The 24,586-nt window shown below is 56.5% G+C and overlaps 1 protein-coding gene across 4 annotated transcripts in view; it reads left to right on the top strand.

Annotated features, from left to right (window-relative positions):
• The window catches only part of LOC125146736 (actin), a 32,112-nt gene extending 8,707 nt beyond the window's left edge, over nucleotides 1–23,405 (top strand). The window contains exons 2-9 of one of the 4 annotated variants that reach the window (XM_047823501.1): nucleotides 231–368; nucleotides 2,269–2,397; nucleotides 5,597–5,707; nucleotides 10,028–10,112; nucleotides 13,733–13,894; nucleotides 14,682–14,870; nucleotides 16,782–16,963; nucleotides 23,133–23,405. In XM_047823501.1, the coding sequence (XP_047679457.1) occupies nucleotides 255–368; nucleotides 2,269–2,397; nucleotides 5,597–5,707; nucleotides 10,028–10,112; nucleotides 13,733–13,894; nucleotides 14,682–14,870; nucleotides 16,782–16,963; nucleotides 23,133–23,276 (1,116 nt within the window). In that variant the 5' untranslated portion in view covers nucleotides 231–254 and the 3' untranslated portion in view covers nucleotides 23,277–23,405. Of the gene's footprint in view, nucleotides 1–230; nucleotides 369–2,268; nucleotides 2,398–5,596; nucleotides 5,708–10,027; nucleotides 10,113–13,732; nucleotides 13,895–14,681; nucleotides 14,871–16,781; nucleotides 16,964–23,132 lie in introns of those variants that run through there. The other 3 variants (XM_047823502.1, XM_047823503.1, XM_047823504.1) reach the window with 3 other exon arrangements.
• The last annotated feature ends 1,181 nt before the right edge of the window (nucleotides 23,406–24,586 follow it).

Raw genomic sequence — 24,586 nt, 5'->3', positions numbered from 1 at the left:
ATTTTGAAAGCCCACTAGTTCCGGAAACTGCCCTCAGCACCCAAACAGTGACTTGACCCGGGGGGGGGGGGGGGGCCCACTCCGGGCTGGGGGAGGGGCGACTGCACAGCCGTGAGCGCAGAGCCCACGTCCACCCCTCCCCCCGCCGTCGTGCCCCACATCCAGGCGGCACCGGCCCCGCCGTCGGGTGCCTTGCAAACGCTCGAATCACCCTGTCGTGTCTCCCGCAGCCCGTCCAGGCCGCGCTCAACACGATGGACGTGCCCCTCGTCTGCGACTACGGCTCAGGCTTCAGCAAGGTGGGCTTTGCGGGCATGGAAAACCCCCTGGCCGTGTTCCCCACCCTCCTCGGGAAACTTCGACACAACGTGAGTTGCTGACCGTCGCTGTGCCCAGGGCTGCCGGGGGCGCGGGCGACGCGTCTGAGGCGTCTGAGGCGCCGTGTTTGGCTCCCCCGGGCCTGTTCTCAGGACCGGATTTGCTGGTCCATCTGGTGATCGATTCTGTGTGTAAGAAATTCAGGTTTTTGCATCGAGATCTCAAGGAGAACTCACTTTTCTGCAAACCCCACACAGACCAAACAAAAGTCACGTGCTGGCTGGAGGCACCTCCTCCTGAACCTTTCCCGGGGGCAGCGGATAGGACAAAGGACGTGCTCCAGCTCCACCCGCCAGACCTGCGTATCGTTTGCAAGGTGGCCACTCCCCCCTCCACCCCCGCCCCCCTCCCGCCACCGAGGGCCCTGCCACGTCCTGGAACTTCTCCCACTCGAAGCAGCTGTGAGACACTTAGTTCACATAACGACTGTAACTCGCTGAGTTGACATGAGCCTGGTGGCCCTACCGGGGAGTTGCCGTGGGGCCCTTCTCCCTGAAGAGGGGCCGGCATCTCTGAGAGGAAACGTGCTCATGTCCCTGTGTGAGCGAGCAGTAGAGGCAGGACCCCCCCCCCCCCACCTGCCTTCAAGGCCCCGGTGCTGAGTCACCACGCTCCTCCCTGGGAAGCCTACCCATCCGTGAGAGGGGTCACCTTGGTCACGGGGGGAGCCCCACGTGTCCGGGTCCCGGGGTGATTACGCCTGGGCTCTGCATCACTTGGAGCAAATCAATGGCGATGTTTCTAGCAGGCCGCTGGAGTTTTAAGACCGGCCTTCCTACCAGGGCATGCTGGGGGGCAGAAAGCCAGAGAGTCCCTGCCCTTCCCTAAGTGGGTCACGGCAGGTGCCTGCGCCCTCGCTGGCTGGCCGGCCCGTTTCTTTGAGATCGCAGGGCTTAGCGGTGAAGCGTGGGGGGCTGCGGGGTCAGGAGACCCACATCCGAACACCGGCTCTGCCTCCGCACTTGCGTCACTGGGGGCAAGTTGCCTTTGGGGCTCCGACACCCCGTGCACAGGGCGGGGTGAACGAACACACACGTGCCACATCCGGGGGAAGCTTCAGTGAGGCGGTGCCCGAATGCCTGGCCCCTCGCGGTGTGGAACGGGCTTGGGGATGATGCTCAGGGTGCTGGCGGTGAGGAACGTGAGTGTCCTGCTTGGGGCGGCCATGACCGGTGACCACGGACCTATTGTGTCCCAGCTCTGGAGGCCGGAGGTCCTAAATCAGGTGTGAGCAGGGCTGAGCTCCCTCCACCGGTGCTGAGGGACCATCCTTCCTTCTCCAGCTGCCGGGGCCCCGGGCGCCCCTGGGCTCGTGACTATGCCCCTCCAGCCTCCGCTCTGTCTCTTATACGGACACTTGTCACTGGATTTAGCCCTCTGTCCCCCAATAATCCAGGATGATCCCACCTCAATATCTTTAAATTAAAAAAAAAAATTTTTTTTTAAGGTTTATTCGTTTTTCAGAGACAGAGAGAGGGAGATCATGAGTAAGGGAGGGGCAGAGAGAGAGAGAGAGAGAGAGAGAGGGAGACACAGAATCCGAAGCAGGCTCCAGGCTCCGAGCCGTCAGCACAGAGCCCGACACGGGGCTCAAACCCACGAACCGTGAGATCACGACCTGAGCCGAAGTCAGACGCTTCACCGACTGAGCCGCCCAGGTGCCCCTGGGGGCACTTTGACCTTGCAGATCATTTTGCTAAAACGTCTTAGTGGCATCTTGAAATGGCACGCAAGCTTGAGAAGGCCGCCACCACCAGCGCCGTGACCTGGAGCGGTCCCCCAGCTGCACGTCACGGCTCCTCGCCATTGCTCCTTGTGCATCAGCACGTGGAAGCCGAGTGGAGGTGAGTCACCCTCGAGAGCTGACCTGTCCTGGCCTGTGTCTTTCAGAATCCGCTGGTGGGGATGGGCGAGGAGGACTGGTTCCTCGGAGACGAGGCTCAGCATAAGCGAGGGGAACTTAGCCTACAGTATCCCATCTCCCGGGCAACCGTCACGAACTGGGCCAACATGGAGAAGGTAGGCTGCAGCTCCTGCTGGGGTGGGACCTGTCCACGGGGCCCCTACTGACGTTTGGGGGGCATATCTGTTCCCTGGCACTGGCGGGGGGGAGGTGCCCTGGCATCCGGGCCTCTCTGGGCCTCTCTCTTGGTCCCTGTGGACGCTACACCATGCTACAAACCACACGGGTCGTGGGGTCTGAGACCCGAGCCTGAATCCTGTCTCTACACCTTATCATCTGTGTCATTTTGGACGAGTAACCAGCCTCCCTGGTCCTCTGTTTCCTTACCTGTAAGAAAGGGGTGTCATTTTTTCTTGCGTGTAGTGCTGTTGTATGGATTCGAGGAGATGGATAAAAAGTCCTTAATCCACTCCACGCCTGTTTAAAGCAACAAGCAGAAAAACGGGAGATGACAAGCGTTGGCCTTGGGACCTCACGCAGGGCTGGTGGTAACGTAAAATGGTGCAGCCACTCGGATCGCGGTACGGAGGTTCCAAAACATGAAAGAATCGAAGACAAGGGCAGGAAGAGACATCTGCACACCCACATTCACTACGGCCAAGGTGTCCATCGGCAGATGGATGGATAAACAGAATGTGCTGCACACGTGACGGACTGTCACTCCGCCTTGAAAAGGAAGGAAGTTCCGACACCTGCTTCAACCCGGCCGGACCTTAAGGACATGAGGCTGAGTGAAATGAGCCAGGCAGAAAAAGACAAAAACTGTGTGATTCCACCCATACGAGGACTCTTAGTCGTCAGATTCGTGGAAACAGAAAGGTGGACGGCGGGCACCAGGGGGCTGGGGGAAGGGGAATGGGGAGTTAGTGTTTAACGGGGACAGAGTTCTGGTTGAGGATGGTAAAAAATTTCTGGAGACGGATGGTGTTCAAGGTTGCACAGCAGTGTGAATATACTTACTGCCACCGAGCCGTGCGCTTTTTAAAAAGGTTGAATTAGTATGTACGTTTTACCATAAGAAAAAAAATTCTGTAGGTCAGTGCAATACAGACGTATTCAATACGGCTATTTGAACCACTCTGTCTTAGCAACCGAAGGTTCTGATCAGGGTCTCCATATATGGCTGAAGTTTGCACGCTGCCTAGGAAGATCTATTAATTATCTACGCTGCATAACAAATCACCCCAAAACTTAGAAGCTTAAAACACCGATGGCCATCTACTTCCTCTCACGGTTTTTGTGGGTCAAGCGTTTGGGAGCGGCTCAGCTGGGTGGTTCTGGCTTGGGCTCTCTCATGGAGCAGCAGTCAGGAGTCAGCTGGGGGTGCATCATCTGAAGGTTCGACCGGGGCTGGAGCAGACATGTCCATGGTGGTGCTCCGTGGTGCTCCATGGGGCTGGCAAGGTGGTCCTTCTTGGGGACTTTCTGCAAGGGCCTTGGAATGCCCTCACAGCATGGTGGTTGACTTCCCCTGGAAGAAACAATCAAGGCGGCCAATGTGAAGGCTGCGATGGCTTTATGACGTAGCCCTATGGGCCACACACGCCTTCACTGTTGGTATATTCTGTGGGTTGCACGAGCCAGTCCTGGTTCAGTGGGGGAAAGGTCTGCACAGGGTGTGGATGTCAGGAGGTGTGTGTTCATTGGGGTCGTCTTGAAGGGGTTGTGGGAGTGTCGCTCACAGACACTTCCTGTCTACATGGCTGAAGTGTTGGCTCTGATTCTGGCTGTAGCCCTCCGTTAGCATGTCACAGGGAATACAGAAACTGAAGCGGTGTAGACAGGTCTTTGGAGTGTGTGGCCCACCAGCCCCTGGGCCCCGGGCTGCCTGGGCCGTAGTCTCCACCCTCCCCTCCCCTCTCTGGTGCAGGCTCAGCTGCCTGGCTGACCCAGGGGAGCCGACTTCTGGTGTCTCTTCAGCTGGTTCCAATTCTTGGTTCAACGCTTGTCCAAATACCAGGATCATTGCAACGATCCTCCCCCATGGTACCCCTCCTCCTACCTCGCACCCCCGCCACGTTCACCCCCACACAGCCTGTCGAATGACTGTTCTACATCTGATCGTGTCACTTCCCTGCTCCAGTCCATAGTGGCTGGACATCCAGCTGCGAGCCCACCCATCTGGCCTTTGTGTTTCATGGGCGCCATGTTGCCGTGTGTTTCCGCATCCCCCCTTCCTGAAACCCTTCCTCCATTGAACTTCCCCTCACTTCTGTTTTCAGTTCCCCATGGAGCCTCCTCCCCAGAGGCAGGCAGGAGCATTATTCATTGCTTGTTGAGCACCTACTGTGCACCAAGCACTCGGTAGGTGCTGTGGCTTGAGTCGTGTCCCCCAGTTTCTTAAGTTGGAGTCCTGCCCCTGAGCACCTCAGAACATGACCGTATCTGGAGATGGGGTATTTAAAGAGGTGACCAAGGGGCGCCTGGGTGGCTCAGTTGGTGAAGCACCCAACTTCAGCTCAGGCCATGATCTCGCGGTTCGTGGGTTCGAGCCCCGCGTCGGGCTCTGTGCCAGCAGCTTGGAGCCTGGAGCCTGCTTCGGATTCTGTGTCTCCCTCTCCCCCGCTTCTTCAAAGGGGTCACTGGGGTGGGCCCTGATCCCATGTGACCGGGGTCCTTGTAAGAAGAGGGCATCAAGACACAGACACTCACAGAGGGACAACCCCGTGAGGACACAGGGAGAGGATGGCCGTCCACACACAAGGAAAGAGGCCTTGGGAGGCCCCGGCCCTGCCCACGCCTGGACTTCGGGCTCCGGCCTCCAGGACCAGGAGGTGTTGTTTAAGTCACTTGGGCTGTGGTCTTTGTTACGGCGGCCACAGGAAACAAATACGCTCGGTTTTCTACAAACGTTGTGCCAGACCCTCTACGACGTCCTCATGACCCTCTCCAAGGAAGGGAAAGTTTTCAATTTTATAGACGAGGAAACAGCACATAAGCGTCAAGTTCCTTTTCTAGGCCCACGCCTGGTGCCACGCTCCCCCCACCGCTGTGTCTCGGGGCCCATGTCTGCTGCCCAGTCAGACGAGGACTAGGCCTCACACTTCGTTGTCTGCTCCCCGTCCCGACTCCAGGCCCGGCACACACATGGAGCTTCTGTGTCTTGTCTTGTCTGCAGCCGCTCTGTCCTTCCTGCTGAGAATCACATAAGCTATCGCGGAAGCCACTTTGCAGGGTAGGCAGGTTCCGTCCCCCTTCCAGAAGATCGGCGTGGCTCACGGACGTGCCTCGCCGCGTCTCCTGCTCTCTCCACAGATATGGCATCACTCCTTCTACCAGGTGCTCCGCGTCGCCCCGGAGCAGCATCCTCTCATGGTGACGGAGCCGCCTTTAAACACGATGTCCAACAAAGAGAAGATGTCACAGGTGAGGGGCCACATGGTGGGCGAGTGGGGTCAGGGAACAGGCCACGGGGAGGGCAGCTCTGGCCTCCCCTTGAGCCCTGAACCTCGGGGACCCCCTCAGGGCGTCATCCCTTTGCTCAGCGAGATGAAGACACAGGAGAGGTCTGTCCCCTTTGACCCTGGCGGCAGGCATGACAGGTGCCATGGGAGAGCTCACCAAGGGGTCACCAAGTGGGTGAGCATTTGGATCTCGCAGCCAGTCTATGGGCTGGGCAGTTACAGTCCCTTTGCACAGAGGAGGAAATCGGAGGGTCTAGGGGTGGAAGTAGACAGGGCAGGTGGCTGGGAGGCCCGCGGCCTTGGTCTCTCGGTGCGGTTTGTCCTGCTTGGAGCTCCAACCTGCCTTGAGAGCTCCCACCTTCCCCCTGGGCCTGCCCCCCGGCAAGGAGTTGGTGGTGTGTGTGGATCGGATCGACCAGGCTGAACTGGGTTGAGCTGCTTCTTGGAGGCTGTCAAGGACGGGCCGGGGAAGGAAGGAGAGTGCCCCCCAGCAGAGCCCTCTTAGGGCTGGAGTGAGGTCCAGGTGGGGAGGGGCCGCGGGGCCGCCGCTGGCTGTCCAGGTTCCAGATGCGTCATGAGGCTTTGCCTAATGAGGACGTCCAGGAGCTAATTAAGGAAACGGCAAGGTTCTGCCACCTGGCCCACAGCCCCTAGAGCCTGATGGTGTCCCCTGCAGTGAGCAGTGACCCGAAGGGCAGGCCAGCGGCCCCCAGCACCACCTGCCCATAGAGGAGGCCTGTGCCGTGGCCCAGAAACAGCGCCATCGATCACTGCACGGGCGTGAGCTGCCGCCTCATTTAACACAAAGCCCCGAGGGGGCCGACGAATCTTCCTCTGCACATGGACAGGTGGATCGCAGAAGTGGGCCACGGCTGGGCTCCACGTGGACATGGGCACAGAGCCCACGGCTTTGAAACAGCAGGGATCCAGGCTGAGAGCAGCGTGTGCCCATCAGAGCCCCAGCGAGCTGGAGAGAGAAGAGGGAAGCAGAACTGTCCCTCACCCGAGGGCGATGTGCCGCTTCCACACTGTCTCAGGGCTCTCCGGAGAAAGAGTGGGACACACACACACACACACACACACACACACACACGTGTATATGTAGAAAGAGATCTGTTTTGAGGCATTGGTTCACACGATTATGGAGACTGACAAATGCCAGGATCTGCAGGGCGAGTCAGCAGGCTGGAGCCTTTTGCTCTATTCAGATCTTCAACTGATTGGACGAGGCCCACCTACCGCGGGGAGGGTAATTGGCATTACTCAATCCATCGATTTATGTTAATGTTTATTATCCAATGTCAATATTAATGTTAATGTTATCCAAAAACATCCTCCTCGACAACCTCAGAATAATGATTGGCCAAATGTCTGGCCTCCCCGTGGCCCAGGCAACCCGGACACGTAAAATTAACCCTCACACAAAGCGCTGTGCCGGCCACACAGCCTGTCTCCGGCACTTGTCCACCTGTCCGGGGCCCACTGCCTGTCTTCTTGCCCTGGGTCTCTCTGAATTCACCCCCTAATTATATCAGGGTCCCAGCAGGAAACCAAAGGGGTCATTTTGATGAGACTTTACTGAAGAGATTATATACAAAGGCAAGCCTAAATTCTAGAAGAGGGACGTGAACGAGAGCTCTGGGCTGGTATCAGGAAGCTGTTGCCTGCTAAGCCCAACAGAGCCCGGGGGGTTAGTAGCCCTGAGAGGGCCTCTGCCAGGAGCCGTGGCCTCGGAGGGACCAACAACGAAGGAGCAGGGAGATAGCTGTACTCCTCCCCTCTCCGCCTCCCTCAGACCTCTCTCCAGGGTCCCCACGGGCGGAACCCAGGGGGTCGCCCACAGAAGGGGGCCCGTGGCTACAGTCCAGGGCAGAGAGTGGTCAAGAAGGATGGAAGCTTCTGCAGGAAGACGGGGGGGGGGCAGCCAGCAATGGTGGCCCGCCCCCCGGCACAGGGAACACCACCGCCGTGCGGAAAAATAGACTTTTCCCCATCTGTGGGCTCTTCCCTGCAGAGTCCCTCTGTCCCGATGCCAGCCTCCGAGGCTCCTCCCGGAGGCTGGGACAGACTGAGAAGGGCTGGGCTGACTTCTCCCGGAATCAGTCTGTGTGTGAGCAGGATGCCTGGGGCCATGGCCCAGCAGAGAGGCCAATGCGGGGAGCAGCGCAGCGTGTAGGGAAAAGCCCAGCTTGGCCTCAAGACCCGGATTCTGGCCCAGGCTCTCCCAGCACGTGTGACCTGGGGAGGAATATGCATCCTCAAGGTGTCCTGATTTCCCCATCAGAAGGATGGTGATGGTGTCACCCTGGGGGTATCGCGGAAACGAAATGAATCGAGGCCGTGAGATGCGTGTCACGGGGCTTAGTGGCTGTTGAGCATTCAGCAGATGCTGCTTCCTGTTCCTCGGCCTCGGAATTCTCATCTGCAAGATGGGATTTTGATCGCAGGAACCCAAAGACCCTCCCAAGCTCTGTGACCTCCGGCCTCACCTCAGGCCAGGGGAGCTGAGGTTGGGTTTTGTCTTTGTGCTTTTAGGGGCAGGGTCTCTAGTTGGATCACAAAAGCTGCCCGTCCACACCCGCCACTCCTCCACCAGGATGCAAGTTCCGGGGGCACCAGAGAGTAGCACAGACTCCCAGACACTGCCCCCCTGCCCTGTGTCCTCCGAGGTGGTGCCTGTGTCCGGGCCTGGCCTTCCACATGCCACGTTACAAATGCACATCCCGGTGGCCTCCACTTGGGGGCCATTGGGAGTAAAGCCGGTGCGAATAGGCGTGAACCAGTCTTTGCAGGGACACACGTTTTCGCTTCTCTTGGGTCAGTCCCCTAAGCCCCCCGGGCGGCTGCCCCCAGACGCATGCTTAGTGACCCCCCCTGGGGAGTCACACGCTCAGTGGTGGACCCGGCTCTGTGGAACATCGTTGTCTCAAATGCTGGCTTTACTGGGTTTTGGGGTCTTTGGCTAGAGGGCGGCCAGATCACTCCTCAAGCAGCCTGCATCCCGACCATTTCCCTTATTGTCCTGTCCCGCTCAGGGCCACTGCTCGCCTGCCCTGCTTGTCCCCACAGCTAGGGACAGCCCCTAGGCCCAGGAGCCCGTGAAATTATTCAAGGGAGCCAGCCCACAGGGCTCCCTCCAAAGCCAGCTAACCACCCTGCCGGCCGCCCACAAGGTGCTCCCCGACAGCTCCAGCTGGCTGTCATCCTGTCCCCCAGGTGCCACCCTCCCGTGGCCCCGCCTGGCCGGTTTGGAGCTGCAACCAAGTCTGCCTCTCAACCGTCCGAGTGACCCCGCGTTGGTCCCACCCTCAAAAGAATCTTTAAATTGAGGCTCCTGGGGGGGGCTCAGTCGGGGACGCATCTGACTTCAGGTCGGGTCACCATCTCGCAGCTCGTGAGTCTGAGCCTCGAGGAGGGCTCCGAGCTGCCAGTGCGGAGGCTGCTTGGGATTCTCTCTCTCCCTCGCTCTCTGCCCCTCCCCCACTCATGCTTTCTCTCTCTCTCTCGGACTAAATAAACTTAAAAAAAGGACCTTTAAATTCCTGTGGCACCGTCTTGAAGGAAAATCACTCGCTCACTCAGCCAGCGTCACAGAGGCAGTACCTCGTCGCGTCTGGCAGCCCGGGTTCATGTCGCACCCCTGACACCTGCTCCCTAACGTGTTTGTCCACTGGTCTCCCATGTGGACAGGGGAGGACGGTGTCACATACCTCCGGGGGGACGCCGCGGGCAGCAGGATCAGGACTGTGTCTCCCCTGTTCATGCCTATGTGCAGGCAGTACCCAGGACAGCGTTCTTGACCAAGGCAACGGTGAGTTTTGCTGTCGCCATTATTACAAAACAACAGACCATCCCAGGTCAAAGTGTTGGGATTTGCGTAAGGTCTGCCTACCCCCCAAGAGCAGAAAGGGCGAAGACGTGGAGAGAACAATGGTGGCGCTGGGAAGTCAGCACCATCCCCGTGGGGATAACACGGTGGTCTGCAAGATGTTGCGATGCCCTCACATCAGTCTTGTGACGGTCTATAAGGTCTCCCCCCGCCATAAGGTCTCCGGGAAGGACGTGAGCCCACATCACAGGCTGGGAAACGGTGTCACAGGGCTCATCAGGGCAGAGCTGGGGTCAAGAGTGGCACGCTCCCTGACCCCGTTGCCTGGATCTCTGGGGCAGCCAAGTGCCTCCTACCGGTGGGCTTTGTGAGCCCGGGAGCTAAGGGGAGACCCACCCGCTCCTCCAGCCTCTGGCCTGGCCATTAGCACCGTAGTGTTCTTGTTCTCCGCAGATCCTGTTTGAGACCTTCAACGTGCCCGCCCTGTACTTAGCCAACCTGGGAGTCCTTTCTCTATACGCCTCTGGCCAGACCTCCGGTGAGTGGCCCTGCTCCTAACTCCCCTTGTGTCCCTCCAGACAAGCAGTTTGCTTCCGCTCAGCGCATGTCCTTCCTCTGCAGCTTTACTGAGGTGGGATTTGTGCCCGGCAAAGTCAGCGTGTCCACGCTGTGCAATGGCATAGGTTCTGACGCGTGGATACGCTCGTGCGGCCATCCGTGCGGTCGAGATGACGAACGTATTCGTTGCTGCTAAACCCTTCCCCTCCACTGCCCACGCCCTGCTCTAGTCTGTCCTCAGATGAGATTGCATTTTCTAGAAATTTGTATAGATGGTTGGGTATAGGGGGCGCCTGGGTGGCTCAGTCGATTAAGCGTCCGACTTCAGCTCAGGCCACGATCTCACGGTCCGTGAGTTCGAGCCCCGCGTCGGGCTCTGTGCTGATGGCTTGGAGCCTGGAGCCTGCTTCCGATTCTGTGTCTCCCTCTCTCTGCCCCTCCCCTGCTCACGCTCTGTCTCTGTATCTCTCTCTCAAAAATAAATAAACATTAAAAAATTTGTTTTTAAATGTTGTTGGGTATATACCCTTTCTTCAAAGGTTTTTTTTTTTTTTTTTTTTAACGCAGCATAACTATTTGGAGAGTATTTCATTTCTTTTTTTTTTCAACATTTATTTATTTTTGGGACAGAGAGAGACAGAGCATGAACGGGGGAGGGGCAGAGAGAGAGGGAAACACAGAATCCGAAGCAGGCTCCAGGCTCTGAGCCATCAGCCCAGAGCCTGATGCGGGGCTCGAACTCCCGGACCGCAAGATCATGACCTGGCTGAAGTCGGACGCTTAACCGACTGCGCCACCCAGGCGCCCCTCATTTCTTTTTTTCTCATCAAGCAGTATTCCGTTGTGTGAACTCCCTGTAGTTTGCTTCTCTCTTTACCTCCGGATGGACATTTGGGTTGTTTCCAGCTGGGAGCTATTATAAATAAAGCTGCCGTGAACATTTGCCTACAAGTCTTTGCGTGGACACACGCTTTCATTCCACTTGGGTAAAAACAGCTAGAAGTGAAACGTGGGGTCAAATGGTAAGTGTATTTTAGCTGAAAAAAAAAATCCGCCAAACTAGCGGCCAGCGTGGTTGCGTGCTCCACTGGGATTTCAGCAGCCGCGTGAGCATGCGGTTCCCCCGCAGATTGGCGTGGCCGGTTTTTGTCATCGTGGCCCTTGAAGCAGGAGTGCGGTAGTATCTCGCGGCACCGTTTGGTGTGCGTATAGATGGCCAGTCGGCCCCGCGCCACTTGTTGAAAAGACCCTGTGTTCTTCATTGAATTGCGTCTGTGCATTTCTTCTGGCAAACCAGTTGTCCGTGTACGTGTGGGTCTATTTCTATACTCCGTATTCTGTCCCGTCGATCTACTCGTCCACCTGTGGGCTGATGCCACATTGTGTTGATGTCTAAGTCTTGGAATAAGAAGTTAGTGTGGCAGCTTTTGGTCTCTTGTTTTATGATTTTTTTTTTTCCGGAGAACATTCCAGGTTCTTTGCATTTCCATATGCATTTCAGGGTCCGTTTGTCAATTTCTGTCAGAACAGCATCTTGGGGCACCTGAGTGGCTTAGGTGGTGACACATCCATCCCCAGCTCAGGTCATGGTCTCATGGTTCGTGAGCTGGAGCCCCGCATCGGGTTCTCTGCTGTCAGCGCGGAGCCTGCTTGGGATCCTCTGTCCCCCCCCTCTCTCTGCCCCTCTCCTGCTCTCTCTCACTCTCTCTCTCAAAAATAAATAGACATTGATCAAAACCCAAAGACGCTTTTTTTTAGAACTGCATTGGATTTATAGGTCTCTCTGGGGACAACTGATATGTTGACAACGATGTCTTCTAATAAACATAGAGTATCTCCTAAGGGTTCTCTAATTTCTCTGGGCAGCGATTTGTGGTTCACGGTGTAAACATCAGGCAAATCTTTCATCCAATTCATTCCCAAGTATTTTATATGCTTTGATTGTATCATAAATGGTATCTTTATTTAACTTTCTGATTGTTCAATGCAAGTATACAAAAAACAAGTGTCTTTTGTATAATGATTTCTATCTCGGCAACTTCATTAAACTCTTTTATCAGTGCTGGTAGGATTTTCTACTTAGGCAACCCTGTTGTCTATGGTTTAACTCCTTTATTTCCAAACTGGGTGCTTTTTATTATTTTGTTGTTGTTGTTTTTTTTTTCCCCTTGCCTCATTGCTCTGGCTAGAACCTCTGGTACAATACTGAGTAGAAATGGAAATGGTGGGAGCAGACATCCGTGGCTTGTTCCTGACCCCAGAGGGAAATCATTCAGTATTACATTACTAAGTGTGTTGTTAGCTGTAGCTTTTTCATAGACATCCTTTCGAGGAAGTTATCGTGTATTCCTAGTTTGACGAGAGTTTTTTTCTTTTTAAATCACGAATGGATAGTGGATTTTGCCAAATGCATTTTTCTGCCCCTACTGATATGGTCATGTGGATTTTTCTCTCTTAGTTCTTTAACATGGTGAATTGCACTAATTGATTTCTGAATGTTAAAACAGCCTTGCATTCCTGAGATAAAACCAATTTGGTCATGATGAATTAGCCTTTGTCTATATTTGCTAAAACTTTGTTTAGGAGTTTTGGGTCTGTGTTCATGAGGGATCATGGTCTGCTGTGTTCTTTTCTTGTGACGTCCTGTCTCTCAGGGACCACTGAGACTGTCCTTTGTTGCTTGATGTCCGATATATTGAGAACTGTTGTTTCCTGTATTTTATTCTCTGTTTTAGGTGTTTCAAGGGTGTGTTGGGGGACCCCCTCCTTGTTCCATAGCTTACCTGGACACGGAGGTCTTCTTGACCCATTTTGGCTTCATTTCCAATGTGAGGACCTCAGGACGCCTGGGCGGCTCAGGTGGTTAAGCCTCTGACTTCAGCTCAGGTCATGATCTCACGTTCATGGGTTTGAGCCCCACGTTGGGCTCTGTGCTGACAGCTGGGAGCCTGGAGCCTGGAGCCTGCTTCGGATGCTGTGTCTCCCTCTCTCTCTCTGCCGCTCCCCTGCTCACATTCTCTCTCTCTTTCTCTCTCTCCCTCAAAAATAAATAAACATAAAAAAAATAAATGTGAAGACCTTGGTTACCAGATCCAACAGGTGAAAAGAGCCCACCGCCCAGACCCCTGGTCCGCTCTTAATGGCCCCATGTCGTGCTTTCACACAAAGTGAAACCTGTGTCCCTGTGACCACATCACATCTTTTGGACTAGCACAGAGACCTGTACTTTGCCTTGCTAACTAAAAAGTAAACCTCCTTCACCACACCCAGCCTCGTCTGACAATCGAGTTGTGCCCCGAGTTTTTTAGGGAGAGAGCTATTAAGGGCAGAATATTCTCCCCCTCTTACCCTTTGACAACTGTTGCTAACATCTGTGTGTCTGGTTGAGTAAGAAAATTTGCAGGTGTTCTGTCCAAAACCTTGGCCCTTGGTCTGATCCAGATAGGCTTTATCCTAGCACATCCCCCCACAGAAAGAAGTTTATTCCTCAGACCCTTTGCCTTATCTTCTTATTATCTTCTTATCTCTTCCTGGAGACTTGACATTGGTAAGGGATATCACGCACCCTGTGTTATGACGCCAACATGTTCTCTTGTCTAGGAACAGCCATTGAGTCTGGAGAAGGAATGACGTACTTTGTGCCCATCGCCGATGGCTGTCCTTTGCATCAGTCAACCATCCAGATGGACATGGCAGGCCAAGACCTAACCTCGTATCTCCTGCAACTATTGACAGACGGTGGGCACTCGTTGGTGAGCACAGGTAGGAAATTGCCATTCTTGTCCAGGTGAGCCAATCCCTGGGGTGTAATATCCTTCTTGGCTGTTCAACCTTCAGCCCTCAGTTTATAAAGCTAAGGCTACTTGACCGTGATTCAAGTCTTACAAATAGCTTTACCTATGTTTAGGGACACCTAGTGACTCATAATGACAATGGGGATGATGGTGATGAGGATGATGATGAGGATGGTGATGATGGTGATGGTCATGGTGACATGATGACGACGATGGGCTAAGCTTTACGGAATAGTTACTCTGTGTCAGCCACCCAGAAGGTGGGAGGGGTGCGACCTTCCAGATGTTTCCGGGTGAGGGGGCCTGGCTGGCTGGGGCAGCTGTCAGCAGGAGGGGGCAGCCCTGAGCTGTTCGCGACCAACATTCACAGCAGGTGGGGATCGGGGCACCAACAGCAGCCCCTGCTTTAACAGGTGATGAGATCGGGTTTGATCTTCCAGCCCCTAGAAACACACGCCATCCATAGCAGGATATCAACACGTAACACGCAGGCGGTTTCCAAATGTTTGCACCTCGGTTCGGGACACCCCTGCTCTGACGTTCTCTCCCACAAGCCCAGGCCCCTGGCATACGTTATACATCACGAAGCGCTGGGATCTGAGATGAAAACGGGAACAGGTGCTATGATTGTGCTGCGTCGTCCCCACCGCGAGGAGCTGAAGCTTCAGGAAGGTGCTCCCTGGGGACGGGCTGCCTCTGTGAACCATCTCAGGCCACGCCCTTCTCTGTCTGGCCCTTGGCCTTTCCTCCCATAGGCGACCGGGAGCACGTCCGGAGCATAAAAGAACAATACTGCTACGTGGCTTTGGACTTTGACAAGGAAAAAGTAAAAACGGACTCACCTTCCTACGCCCAGAAAGTTCAGCTGCCCGATGGCCAGGAGGTCACCCTCGGGCAGGAGAAGTTCTTCTGCCCCGAAGTGCTTTTCCAGGCGGACCTCATGGGTGAGTGGTGGGAAGGGGCCAGGGGTGAGCCCAGATGCACACAGTAGGGCTGCTGTACGGGGGATGGAGCCCGGCAGTCACAACGGGGGCGCTGTCTTCAGTAGTGAGTAGGTGCCCATTTCTAATTCCTGTGGGAGCAACTATCACTTATTGAGCACCTACTGTATGCCCGTGACTCTGCCGACCTTTGTACACGGGCCTGCAGCCTTCAATCCTGCCCCATGTGCCGTGGCTCACGTTACAGGTGAGGAAACCCAGTGCAGGGCACTAAACACTTGTCAGGTGTGCCCGAGTCCCCGGCTGGACCCCGCTCTGCCCTTCCGCTGTGTGACTCCTACTCCGCCTGCCTACACAATAATTTGAAAAATGCAAGTGGAGACAAAACAGAAGGGCGAAAACCACAGATTCTGAGGGAACCGGAAACGTTTTGGCTGATGTAGAGATTTTTTTTTTTTAAAGTTCTAGTACAGGTAACACAGTGTGGTATTAGTTCCAGGTGCACGAGTTAGTGAGCGATCGTTTGTGCTTCGTGTTACAACCCCCCAGCTCCACCCACGTTGCTGCGATGGCAAGATCTCATACTTCTTTGTGGGTGAGGAATATTGCCATGCGTGTATACCGCCTGTCCTTTGCGGGACTGTGGACAACAGCCAGACTATGGGAGCAGCCCCAGTGACCTCGCGGTCCTAGAGGAGTACTGAGTCGGCTAAGCTCCCTGGCAGGCATGGCAGAACAGGAACGATGGGATGGACCGTAAAATTCCTTGATGGGGAAGGTTTCCAGGTCGTCACGGAAAACCAGCCGTCTCCTGGAATCCATTGGCGAAAATAATTGTTTGCATTTATGAGGGACAGAGGGGAACAAGAGCGACAAAACCACTTCCCCAGGATTAGTAGCTAGGATTAGTACCTCGTCAGGATGTGGCTTTTACAGGTGGCGCGGGCGAGCTGCGTTTACCTCTGCTCTCCTCATTGGAGTTTGCGGGGGATAAAGGCTTCAAACATGGCCCATGCCCCCCGAAATATTAAGTTGGATAAAGGAAACCATCGTCGGATGAATTTTCTCGCCCACAACGTGACCCTTCTCCTCCGCATCTGGGGGGACCTCAGTGAGCGTGAACGCGGCCAACCCCGTGATGAAAGCCGAGCATCGGCGGCCCGCGTTCACGTTCATCGGGCCAGGCACGTTCTCGATGATTCTGGCGAATCAGCCTTTTCATTCTTCATCCCAAGGCTGTGCGGTAGGTCCTATCCCAGGTGAGGAGAGGGAGTAACCGTCAGGCACCCCCGGCCACCCCTCCCAGAAGCTCTCAGTGCTGAACACACCGGAATACGCGCCCTTGTCCTTGAGGGCTCTTCTCTGCGTACTTGTGTTTATGTCTATGGACTAATGATGAGTCAAGAAGATGTCAGCTGGACGTATTGTGGCGATCGTTGTGCAATATGTACAAATAATGAATCATTAAGTCGTACGCCTGAAACGAATATAATGTATGCCAGTTACGCCTCAATAAAACATAATTTCTTTTTTTAAAAAAGGAATCATCAGTATAATTTTTCAAAGGCCACCCGAGCAAGGACGTGGCCTCTGCAGAAATCTGTTCAGAAAGTGATAGGCCTGTGGCATTAAAGGTTAATAATTGTCAGTAACATCTGAATATAAATCATCTCAGACGAGAGAGGAGAAGTAATATTTGTGTATTCAGCCGTCAGCCGTTGAGCCCCACACATAAGGGCCCTGTGGTCGGTGGTGCTGATGTTTGCCCACTGCCCTCGGAGCTGAGATCCGGGGGGAGCCTGTGCCCCCCGCCCCGCCCCCCCCGTGCTTGCAGCTGGGAGGAGAGATCCCAAGGGTGCAGCCGGCCAAGTCTCTGGCCCCCAAACTTCTGTCTCTTTCCGCCCGTCCCGACAGGGAGAAACGACCTGGGCATCCATATGAAGGCCTTCCAGAGCATCAGCTCCTGCAGCCCCACCCTCTGGAAGATTCTCTTCGGCCACATTGTCTTGTCTGGAGGTACCGGCTCCTGTTCCGGCCTGCGGTTCCGGATGCAGAGAGAAATATCCACCCTGGTCTCCCCTACAATTAACGTGAAGGTACGGTCCCCCTGATGCACCCTTTGGGGGCTTCCTGCGTTCATCCCGCGGATATTTCTGGAATAACAGGGTTTCTGGTGTGCCAGGCACGTTGTCAGGTGCTCGGGGAAGCATCAGTAAACAGAAGCGTGGAAGATCCTCGGCGCTTACGTTCCAGGGGCGTGGGGGGAGCCATAAACAACACGAGTCCACACAGTAGGGAATAAATGTGTTAGGAGGGGCTATAAGTCACAGGGGAAGCCACGGAGGAAGCAGGGGTGAGTAGTCAGGGTGGGTCTCCTCTGGAAGGAGCAGGGGAGCCACGGGGATATCTGAGGAAGCGCAGAGGGAACAGCCCCTGGGGTGGCCCAGAGGCGTGCTTCCAGAAGGAAGGGCTGGGAGGGGCTGGCCGGGGCTGAGACAGGAGAAGGGCTGTGTGAGGCTTGTACCCAGAGGACGGGGAGGTTTGAGCAGAGCCAGGCTGGACGGCGGACTTTGGGGGCGGGGCGCAGACTGTCAGGTGCAGGTGTCAGGTGGGCCGGGGATGTAGGGGTGAGGGGCGAGGGTCGCCAGGGAGGAGGCAGCCTGAACGGCCATCCCTGCGGTGGGGTGCGTGGCTCGGGGAGGTAAGTGGCGCTCTGGTGCCAGTCGGAGAGCAGACCAAGGATGTTACAGAGTTTGGAGCTGGGACGGGGGCTCTGGCGGGCTCCACGAGCCCAGGGAGGGGTGTAGACGGGAGGAGAACGGGCTCAGGCGGCCGGGGGAGAGGCAGGCCCGAAGCCCGTCCCCTGCTCGAGGAAGCCCGTCACCCCGCCCGGCCCCGGCCTTGCGCCGGCTTCCCCCGTCGTCTTGGCACCCTGTAAAAGCGCGACGTATATATTCAGCTTTAAGTTAATGGCCTCTGCCTTTTAGAGGAGTGTTAGCTTTACGGAGAACGGAGCAGAAAGGGGACAGTTCTACGCACTCCCCGCCTCGGCCCGTTGCACACACATCTAGCTCGAGCGTGATGCGTCTGTCGCCCAAAAGAGCCGGCATCGGTGCCTCACTACCGACCCGAGTCCCCGGCTCACGGAAGGCTCCTCCCGGGCTCCCACGCTCTGCCGGTTTGGGGGGACGTGTGGTGGCGGGTGTCCACCCCGACGGTCTGACGCAGTCGCTCCCTGCCCTGGGGCTCCCGTGCCCGCCTGGTCACCCCGCCCCTGCCCCCGGCGGCCACCGGCCCTTTCCCGGTCAGTCCCCAGGTTGTCCCTTCCCCAGAATGTCCTGGTCAGACTGACTTCTCTTTGGCCCCGGTTTTCACAACTGCTTTTCTGTTTTTCTCCCTGTGGAAGTGGCTCGCGGTCATGGCAGAAAGCCTACAAGTAAGGTCCAGGTAAGGGGTTGGGAACTTCTGGCCCCCTTAGCACAGTGCAGAGTGTACCTTGCTGACTGTGTCTCTAACTCGACCGAGCCAGCTCGGGCACAAGCCCAGCCTGGCTGGCCGAGGCTGGAGGGACAGACCCACCCACGCCATGTGGGTTAAATAAAGGCCTCCTTCCCCCTCGGCCACCCTGGGCCGCCTCCACTGAGCTGTCCTCGTGCAGCCTGCTCTTTGCTTGCTTCTGGCCTCGCGGCCTCTGCTTCTACACGGTGTCCCATGTCAGCTGGGCCTCAGGCAGGCCGCGGGCCCCCCGACCTGCCGCGCGGGGGCCCCCACAACGGGCTCCCACGTTGCAGCTCTCGGGAGCCCCTGCCGGAGACGCCAGCCCCCTCGTGTCCCGAGGCCCCCGCTCACTGCTACCCTTTGCATCCCCCACCAAGTCAAGGTACGGGCACTCGGCACACCGTGTGCCAAGGTCCAGAGGCAGGAAGTGTGGACAGACTGAGTCCCTCTGTCCCTGAGCTCCCCAGCAGCCACCTCACGCCTCAGCCCGGCTTTTCAGGCCTGCTGGCAGGTGGGGGGCTCTGAGAGAACTTTCTGGCTCAGTTCTCAGTGTCTTCTGCTACCTGCCCAGAGCCCCACCTGCCCCCTGGCCTACCTGCTTCCTTCCCTCCCTCCTTCCCCAGCCGGACTTGGTGGTGGCAGGACTATGGTGGCCGGACTTGGTGGCCAGACTTTGGTGGCCGGACTATGGTGGCCGGACTTTGGTGGCTGGACTTGGTGGTGGCCAGACTTGGTGGTCAGACTTTGGTGCCCGGACTATGGTGACCGGACTTGGTGGCCAGACTTTGGTGGCCAGAGTTTGGTGGCCAGACTTTGGTGGCCGGACTATGGTGGCCGGACTTGGTGGCCAGACTTTGGTGGCCGGACTTGGTGGCCAGACTTTGGTGCCCGGACTATGGTGGCCGGACTTGGTGGCCAGACTTTGGTGGCCAGACGTGGTGGCCAGACTTTGGTGGCCGGACTTGGTGGCCAGACTTTGGTGCCCGGACTATGGTGGCCGTACTATGGTGGCCAGACTTGGTGGCCTGACTTGGTGGCCGGACTTGGTGGCCAGACTTTGGTGGCTGGACTTGGTGGCCAGACTTTGGTGGCTGGACTTGGTGGCTGGACTTGGTGGCCGGACTTAGTGGCCAGACTTTGGTGCCCGGACTATGGTGGCCGGACTTGGTGGCCAGACTTTGGTGGCCGGACGTGGTGGCCAGACTTTGGTGGCCGGACTTGGTGGCGAGACTTTGGTGCCCGGACTATGGTGGCCGTACTATGGTGGCCAGACTTGGTGGCCTGACTTGGTGGCCGGACTTGGTGGCCAGACTTTGGTGGCTGGACTTGGTGGCCAGACTTTGGTGGCTGGACTTGGTGGCCGGACTTGGTGGCCAGACTTTGGTGGCCGGACTATGGTGGCCAGACTTTGGTGGCCGTACTATGGTGGCCAGACATGGTGGCCTGACTTGGTGGCCGGACTTGGTGGCCAGACTTTGGTGGCCGGACTATGGTGGCCGGACTTGGTGGCCAGACTTTGGTGGCCGGACTATGGTGGCCGGACTTGGTGGCCAGACTTTGGTGGCTGGACTATGGTGGCCAGACTTGGTGGCCAGACTTTGGTGGCTGGACTATGGTGGCTGGACTTGGTGGCCAGACTTTGGTGGCTGGACTATGGTGGCCGGACTTGGTGGCCAGACTATGGTGGCCGGACTTGGTGGCCGGACTTTGGTGGCTGGACTATGGTGGCCGGACTTGGTGGCCAGACTTTGGTGGGCCACGGTGACATTGAGAGTGAGCGCAGGGCGGCCATCCATGCTTTGGGCAGCATGGGTCCATCCTCCCTCCCTGCCCCTGCCACCGGCCGGCAGTCACTGGGACAACAGAGAAGATTCGCGAATTCCCAGGAAAGGCAAACCCGGAGAAGCACAAGGTCTCCCATGTCGGAGCCCTATTTGTATGCATGTCATAGAATGCGCAGGAGGGCGGGACGCTGTGACCTGCCCATCCCTTCCATTGCTTCCTCACCATGAAATAGTAGCTGTAGCCGGCTTCTGTGCCTGAGAGGCACGCCCACACAGGGTTCCTGAGTCTGCAGGCGGCCTCTATGATCGCGTGCTCAGTGCCGTCTGTGGCCTCGAGGAGTTGGCACGGGCCTGCCTCCTCCCTGCGGATGCCTGCGGCCCCATTATTTCATCTTACCCGCCGTCCCAGACCTTGGCCCCTCGGGCCCTCGTGTGAGGCCCCGCGCCCTTCACGCGCCGGCTCTCGGGGCCACTCAGCGTCAGCGCCGTGGCCTGCAGTGAGGTCACTGAATCAGAAGGGAAGGCACAGCTTAGTCCCGAATGGAAGTCAGGGGCGTGGGACCTCCTGTCTCCGTGCACTGTGTCCCAACCAATCCCGCAGCGGGAATCTGTCTGGCCGTCGGCTTTGTCCCGCCCTGCTGGCGGCCGAGCTGACGTGTGGACCAAGCTTTTCCGCCCACCCCTCTTCTGAGTCCCCAGGGAAGCCCTCCAGCCCCCCAAAACTCCTCCATATGAAACTCGAAGGTGCACCTGTCTCCCTTCACTGCCGCCGCCTGATGCCCTCCCGTCTGGACTCTCCCTGGAAGGGATGGGGTGCAGCGCACTTAACCTCCACGGCGCCCCCCCCCCCCCCCCGGTCCTTCCTCTGAAGGAGGGACAACCGCTTCCGAGAGCCGCTGGTTCCCATGGGCCAACCTTCAAAACGATCCTTCCTCCCGACAACCCAAATCCTGCCCTAACGAGATTCTTGGGATAAAGCTCTGGTCACCATTTACCCTTATTTGTTTACAATTTTTTTTTTCTGCCTTAGAATCCACGTCTACACGTGGATTTCCTGAGCCAGAAACGTGTGCTCGGCGTCAGGCTACTTGAACAGATGGCCAGATTGTGCCCGGGAGCTGCCGGCCTCCAGGCCGGTTGGCACAGGGGGACAGCGGCTCGCGCCCGTCCGCTCGTTCGGGCACGGGGACGTCAGTTGCTTTTCTATGCTTTTCTTTGCTTTTGCCTTTTTGGGAACCGAAGGGTGGCTGACACACGATGTCACATTAGCTTCAGGGGTGAGACCCAGCGGGTACGTTGTGCTCACTGCGGGTGTGGGGGGCACCCGCCACCAGGCAGCCCGATGACAGTGCCACGGTGGCCGAGTTCACCTGTGCCTTCCCCCACCGGAAGCCCACGCCTCCCACCCCCCTTCACCCCTTCTGCACGAGGCCCTGGTTTTAAAGCTCTTCCAACTGGCCGGATGGAAAGCACACGGTGGCTCTAATTCGCGTTTCTTTAATTCCTGCTGAAGGTGAGTACTTCTGCGGGTCTCCCTGCTGTCGGGAGTTATTCCTCTTAATTTTCTTTTTTATATCATTTTTTAAAAAATGTTTCATTTTCTTTTTGAGACAGAGACAGGGAGTGAGCAGGGGAGGGGCAGAGAGAGAGGGAGACACAGAATCCGAAGCAGGCTCCGGGCTCCGAGCCGTTAGCTCAGAGACCGACGCGGGGCTCGAACTCACGGACTGTGAGATCACGACCTGAGCCGACGTCGGATGCTTAGCCGACTGAGCCGCCCAGGCGCCCCCTCTTTTTTTTCTTTTCTAAACTTTCTTAAACCTTTTGCTTGTGTCAACCTTTTGGCCGTTTTGCGTTCTTCTGAATGCGTGAACCGTCCCAGTTTTGGGCACGCTTTTGTTTGCTTTTGCGTGTGTGTTCAGAGAAGACGCAGAGGTCACAGGTGACTCTTCCCAGTGACAGCCTGCGGGTGGCAGCAAAGACGGGCGGAGGATGTGGGTGCCTGGGACTGACTGTCTCCTCTCTGCCTGATGCCTGGCCCTGAAGGTGCTCTGTTCCCCGCTCTTGACTCACCATTTCGGCAGTGTTTTTTCTCTTAACCAACAGCAGCCGATGTTTTCGCCCCAGGCAGGGTTCTGTGGTGTGACAGAGCCGGTGAGGGACGGTAACCCCACTGCCACCCGGACTTTCCAAGTCCTCGCCCCAGATCCCCTTTCCCCGCGGATCCCTGTAGCAGTGCATTTGCCTTTCCATTTTACAAAAACAAGGCTGTCCTCTCCTGATGGGTCCATGGGCGTCAAGGAAAGGCAGTGAACGCGTCAGGATGACAACCGTCTGACCTTGCGCAGGTGACTCGAACCTTGCAGAGCAGTGGTCCCCCCCTGGCGATGGGAGCACGGATGTCTGGCTCCTCCCGGCCCAGAAGTGCCCTGACCTGGCTCGGAGGCTGCCCCCTCTCCAAATCCAAGGTGCGGGGGACGCACGCGGGGGCAGGTGTCGATGCGGGAGTCAGAGCGAGGCACGGTGCAAGTCTCCAGGGCTGTGCACCCCAACGTTCAAGGGGTTTCTCGAGGTTGTTTGTGACTCTTGTTTGCTTCTCCGTATTTTCTAATTTTTCTGCAAAACACCCATGCCTCCCACATGGACTTTAACCAACTCGGAGATGTGCCGTAGATCTCCGAGTGAGTCTCAGAGCCAAGGGTGACTCCTTCCCGCTCTTGCTCCTTTTGTCCCGTGGTTTGAAGCTACGGGCAGTCGGCACGTGCACCGACAAGCACCTGTAAAGGTTGGAATGCATTGCATTTGCACGGAGGGAAGAAATGACCATCCGTGAGGTGTGTTCAGGGGGTTTATGTCTCAAATTTGGAGTAGTGTTTTGATTCTGGTTTCTTTCTCTCCCTCCTCTGACCCCTCCGCCCCTGCCTCGCCCCCTTCCCCTCCCTCTCCTGCTCTCCCCTCTCTCTGCCTCCTCCACCCTATCCAGGTATCCACCTGCCCCAACTCCACGTACGGCGCCTGGGTGGGGGGTTCCATCCTGTGCTCGCTTTCCACCTTCAAGGACATGTGGGTCACCAGCCAGGAGTATAAGGACATCGGTTCCTCTGTCATCAGCAGGAGAAGCTTCTGATTTGTGGCTTTGTGGATGCCATCTTCTGGCCCACCGATGCCAACTCCACCTTGGCCGGGCTGATCAGTGCTGAGAACCAGCTCGAACGTGAGGGTGGCCAGTCCTCCCGGACTTCCATCAACCTGCTCAATAAAGGACAGACAGTCTGGGCAAGACTGGCAACATCTTGGGAAACGCTCACGGGCAGTCGCTTTGTTGATGCAAGGTGACAAAGGGGAGGGGATTTCTGCCGACCCCCGTGGATTGGTCAGCATGGCTGAATGTGTGGCAGCAAGGGACATCCCCCCGGCTCAGTGCCATAAACAAAAGTCTGTCTCCCACTCACGCTGCATGTCCGTTGAAGGCCAGCGGGGCTCTTTCCTAGATTGTCCCCACGGCAGAATCTGACCCACAGAGCAGACCCTGTCTGGAACGTTGTCATTTACTGGGGGTGAGGACAAGAGTGCCCGGTGGGCCTTTCACTGACAATGAAACACTCCAGCCGGACAGGGACACAGGGCACATCTGCCCACAGTTAATTATCCGGAACAAGTCACACGGCCCCCAAGCACCACAGGGGCCGGGAAGTGCCATCCTTCTGCAGACATGACACCCCAAATGGGAAGGATGAAGCACGTGCTCTGGTTCAGGAGGGCACCGTTGGGGTGGCAAGGGACCTGGTGTCCTTCTGGTGGCTTTAATCCTCATGCCCGGCTGTGAGATTGGTTTATTAAGGCTGATTTCATGATTCAGGAACTGAAGCTAACAGAGGCTAATTAACTTGGTGAAGGTCATTACACAATGACTAGGAGTTCAAATCTGTGGATAAACCTTGTAGGGGTGCAGAGGGTGAGCATTGCAGGGGAGAAGGAACCACAGACAGTGCAGAAGCATTTCCCCCACTGAAGACACGTTTTCCATGTGGACAGAGCCCTGGGAGAGTCCCACACACAGATGCTGTCTGATGACACTTCCGAGCATGGAAGGCGATGAATAAATTCTAGAGGCAGTGAGAGAAAACAGCAGCAAACAAAGAATCCGGTGAAGAAATGGGCAAAAGACATGAACAGACACTTTTCCAAAGAAGACAACCAGATGCCCAGCAGACACATGAAAAGATGCTCCACATCACTCATCATCAGGGAAATACAAATCAAAACCACACTGAGATGCCACCTGACACCTGTCAGAATGGCTCACATTAATACTTCAGGCAACAACAGATGTTGGCGAGGATGCGGAGAGAGAGGATATCTTTTGCATTCTTGGTGGGAATGCAAACTGTTGCAGCCACGCTGGAAAACAGTATGGAGGTTCCTCAAAAAACTAAA

The sequence above is a fragment of the Prionailurus viverrinus genome, chromosome D1, assembly GCF_022837055.1.
Source record: "Prionailurus viverrinus isolate Anna chromosome D1, UM_Priviv_1.0, whole genome shotgun sequence".
Taxonomy (NCBI): Eukaryota; Metazoa; Chordata; class Mammalia; order Carnivora; family Felidae; genus Prionailurus; species Prionailurus viverrinus.
This window is presented reverse-complemented; position numbering and strand designations above follow the sequence as displayed.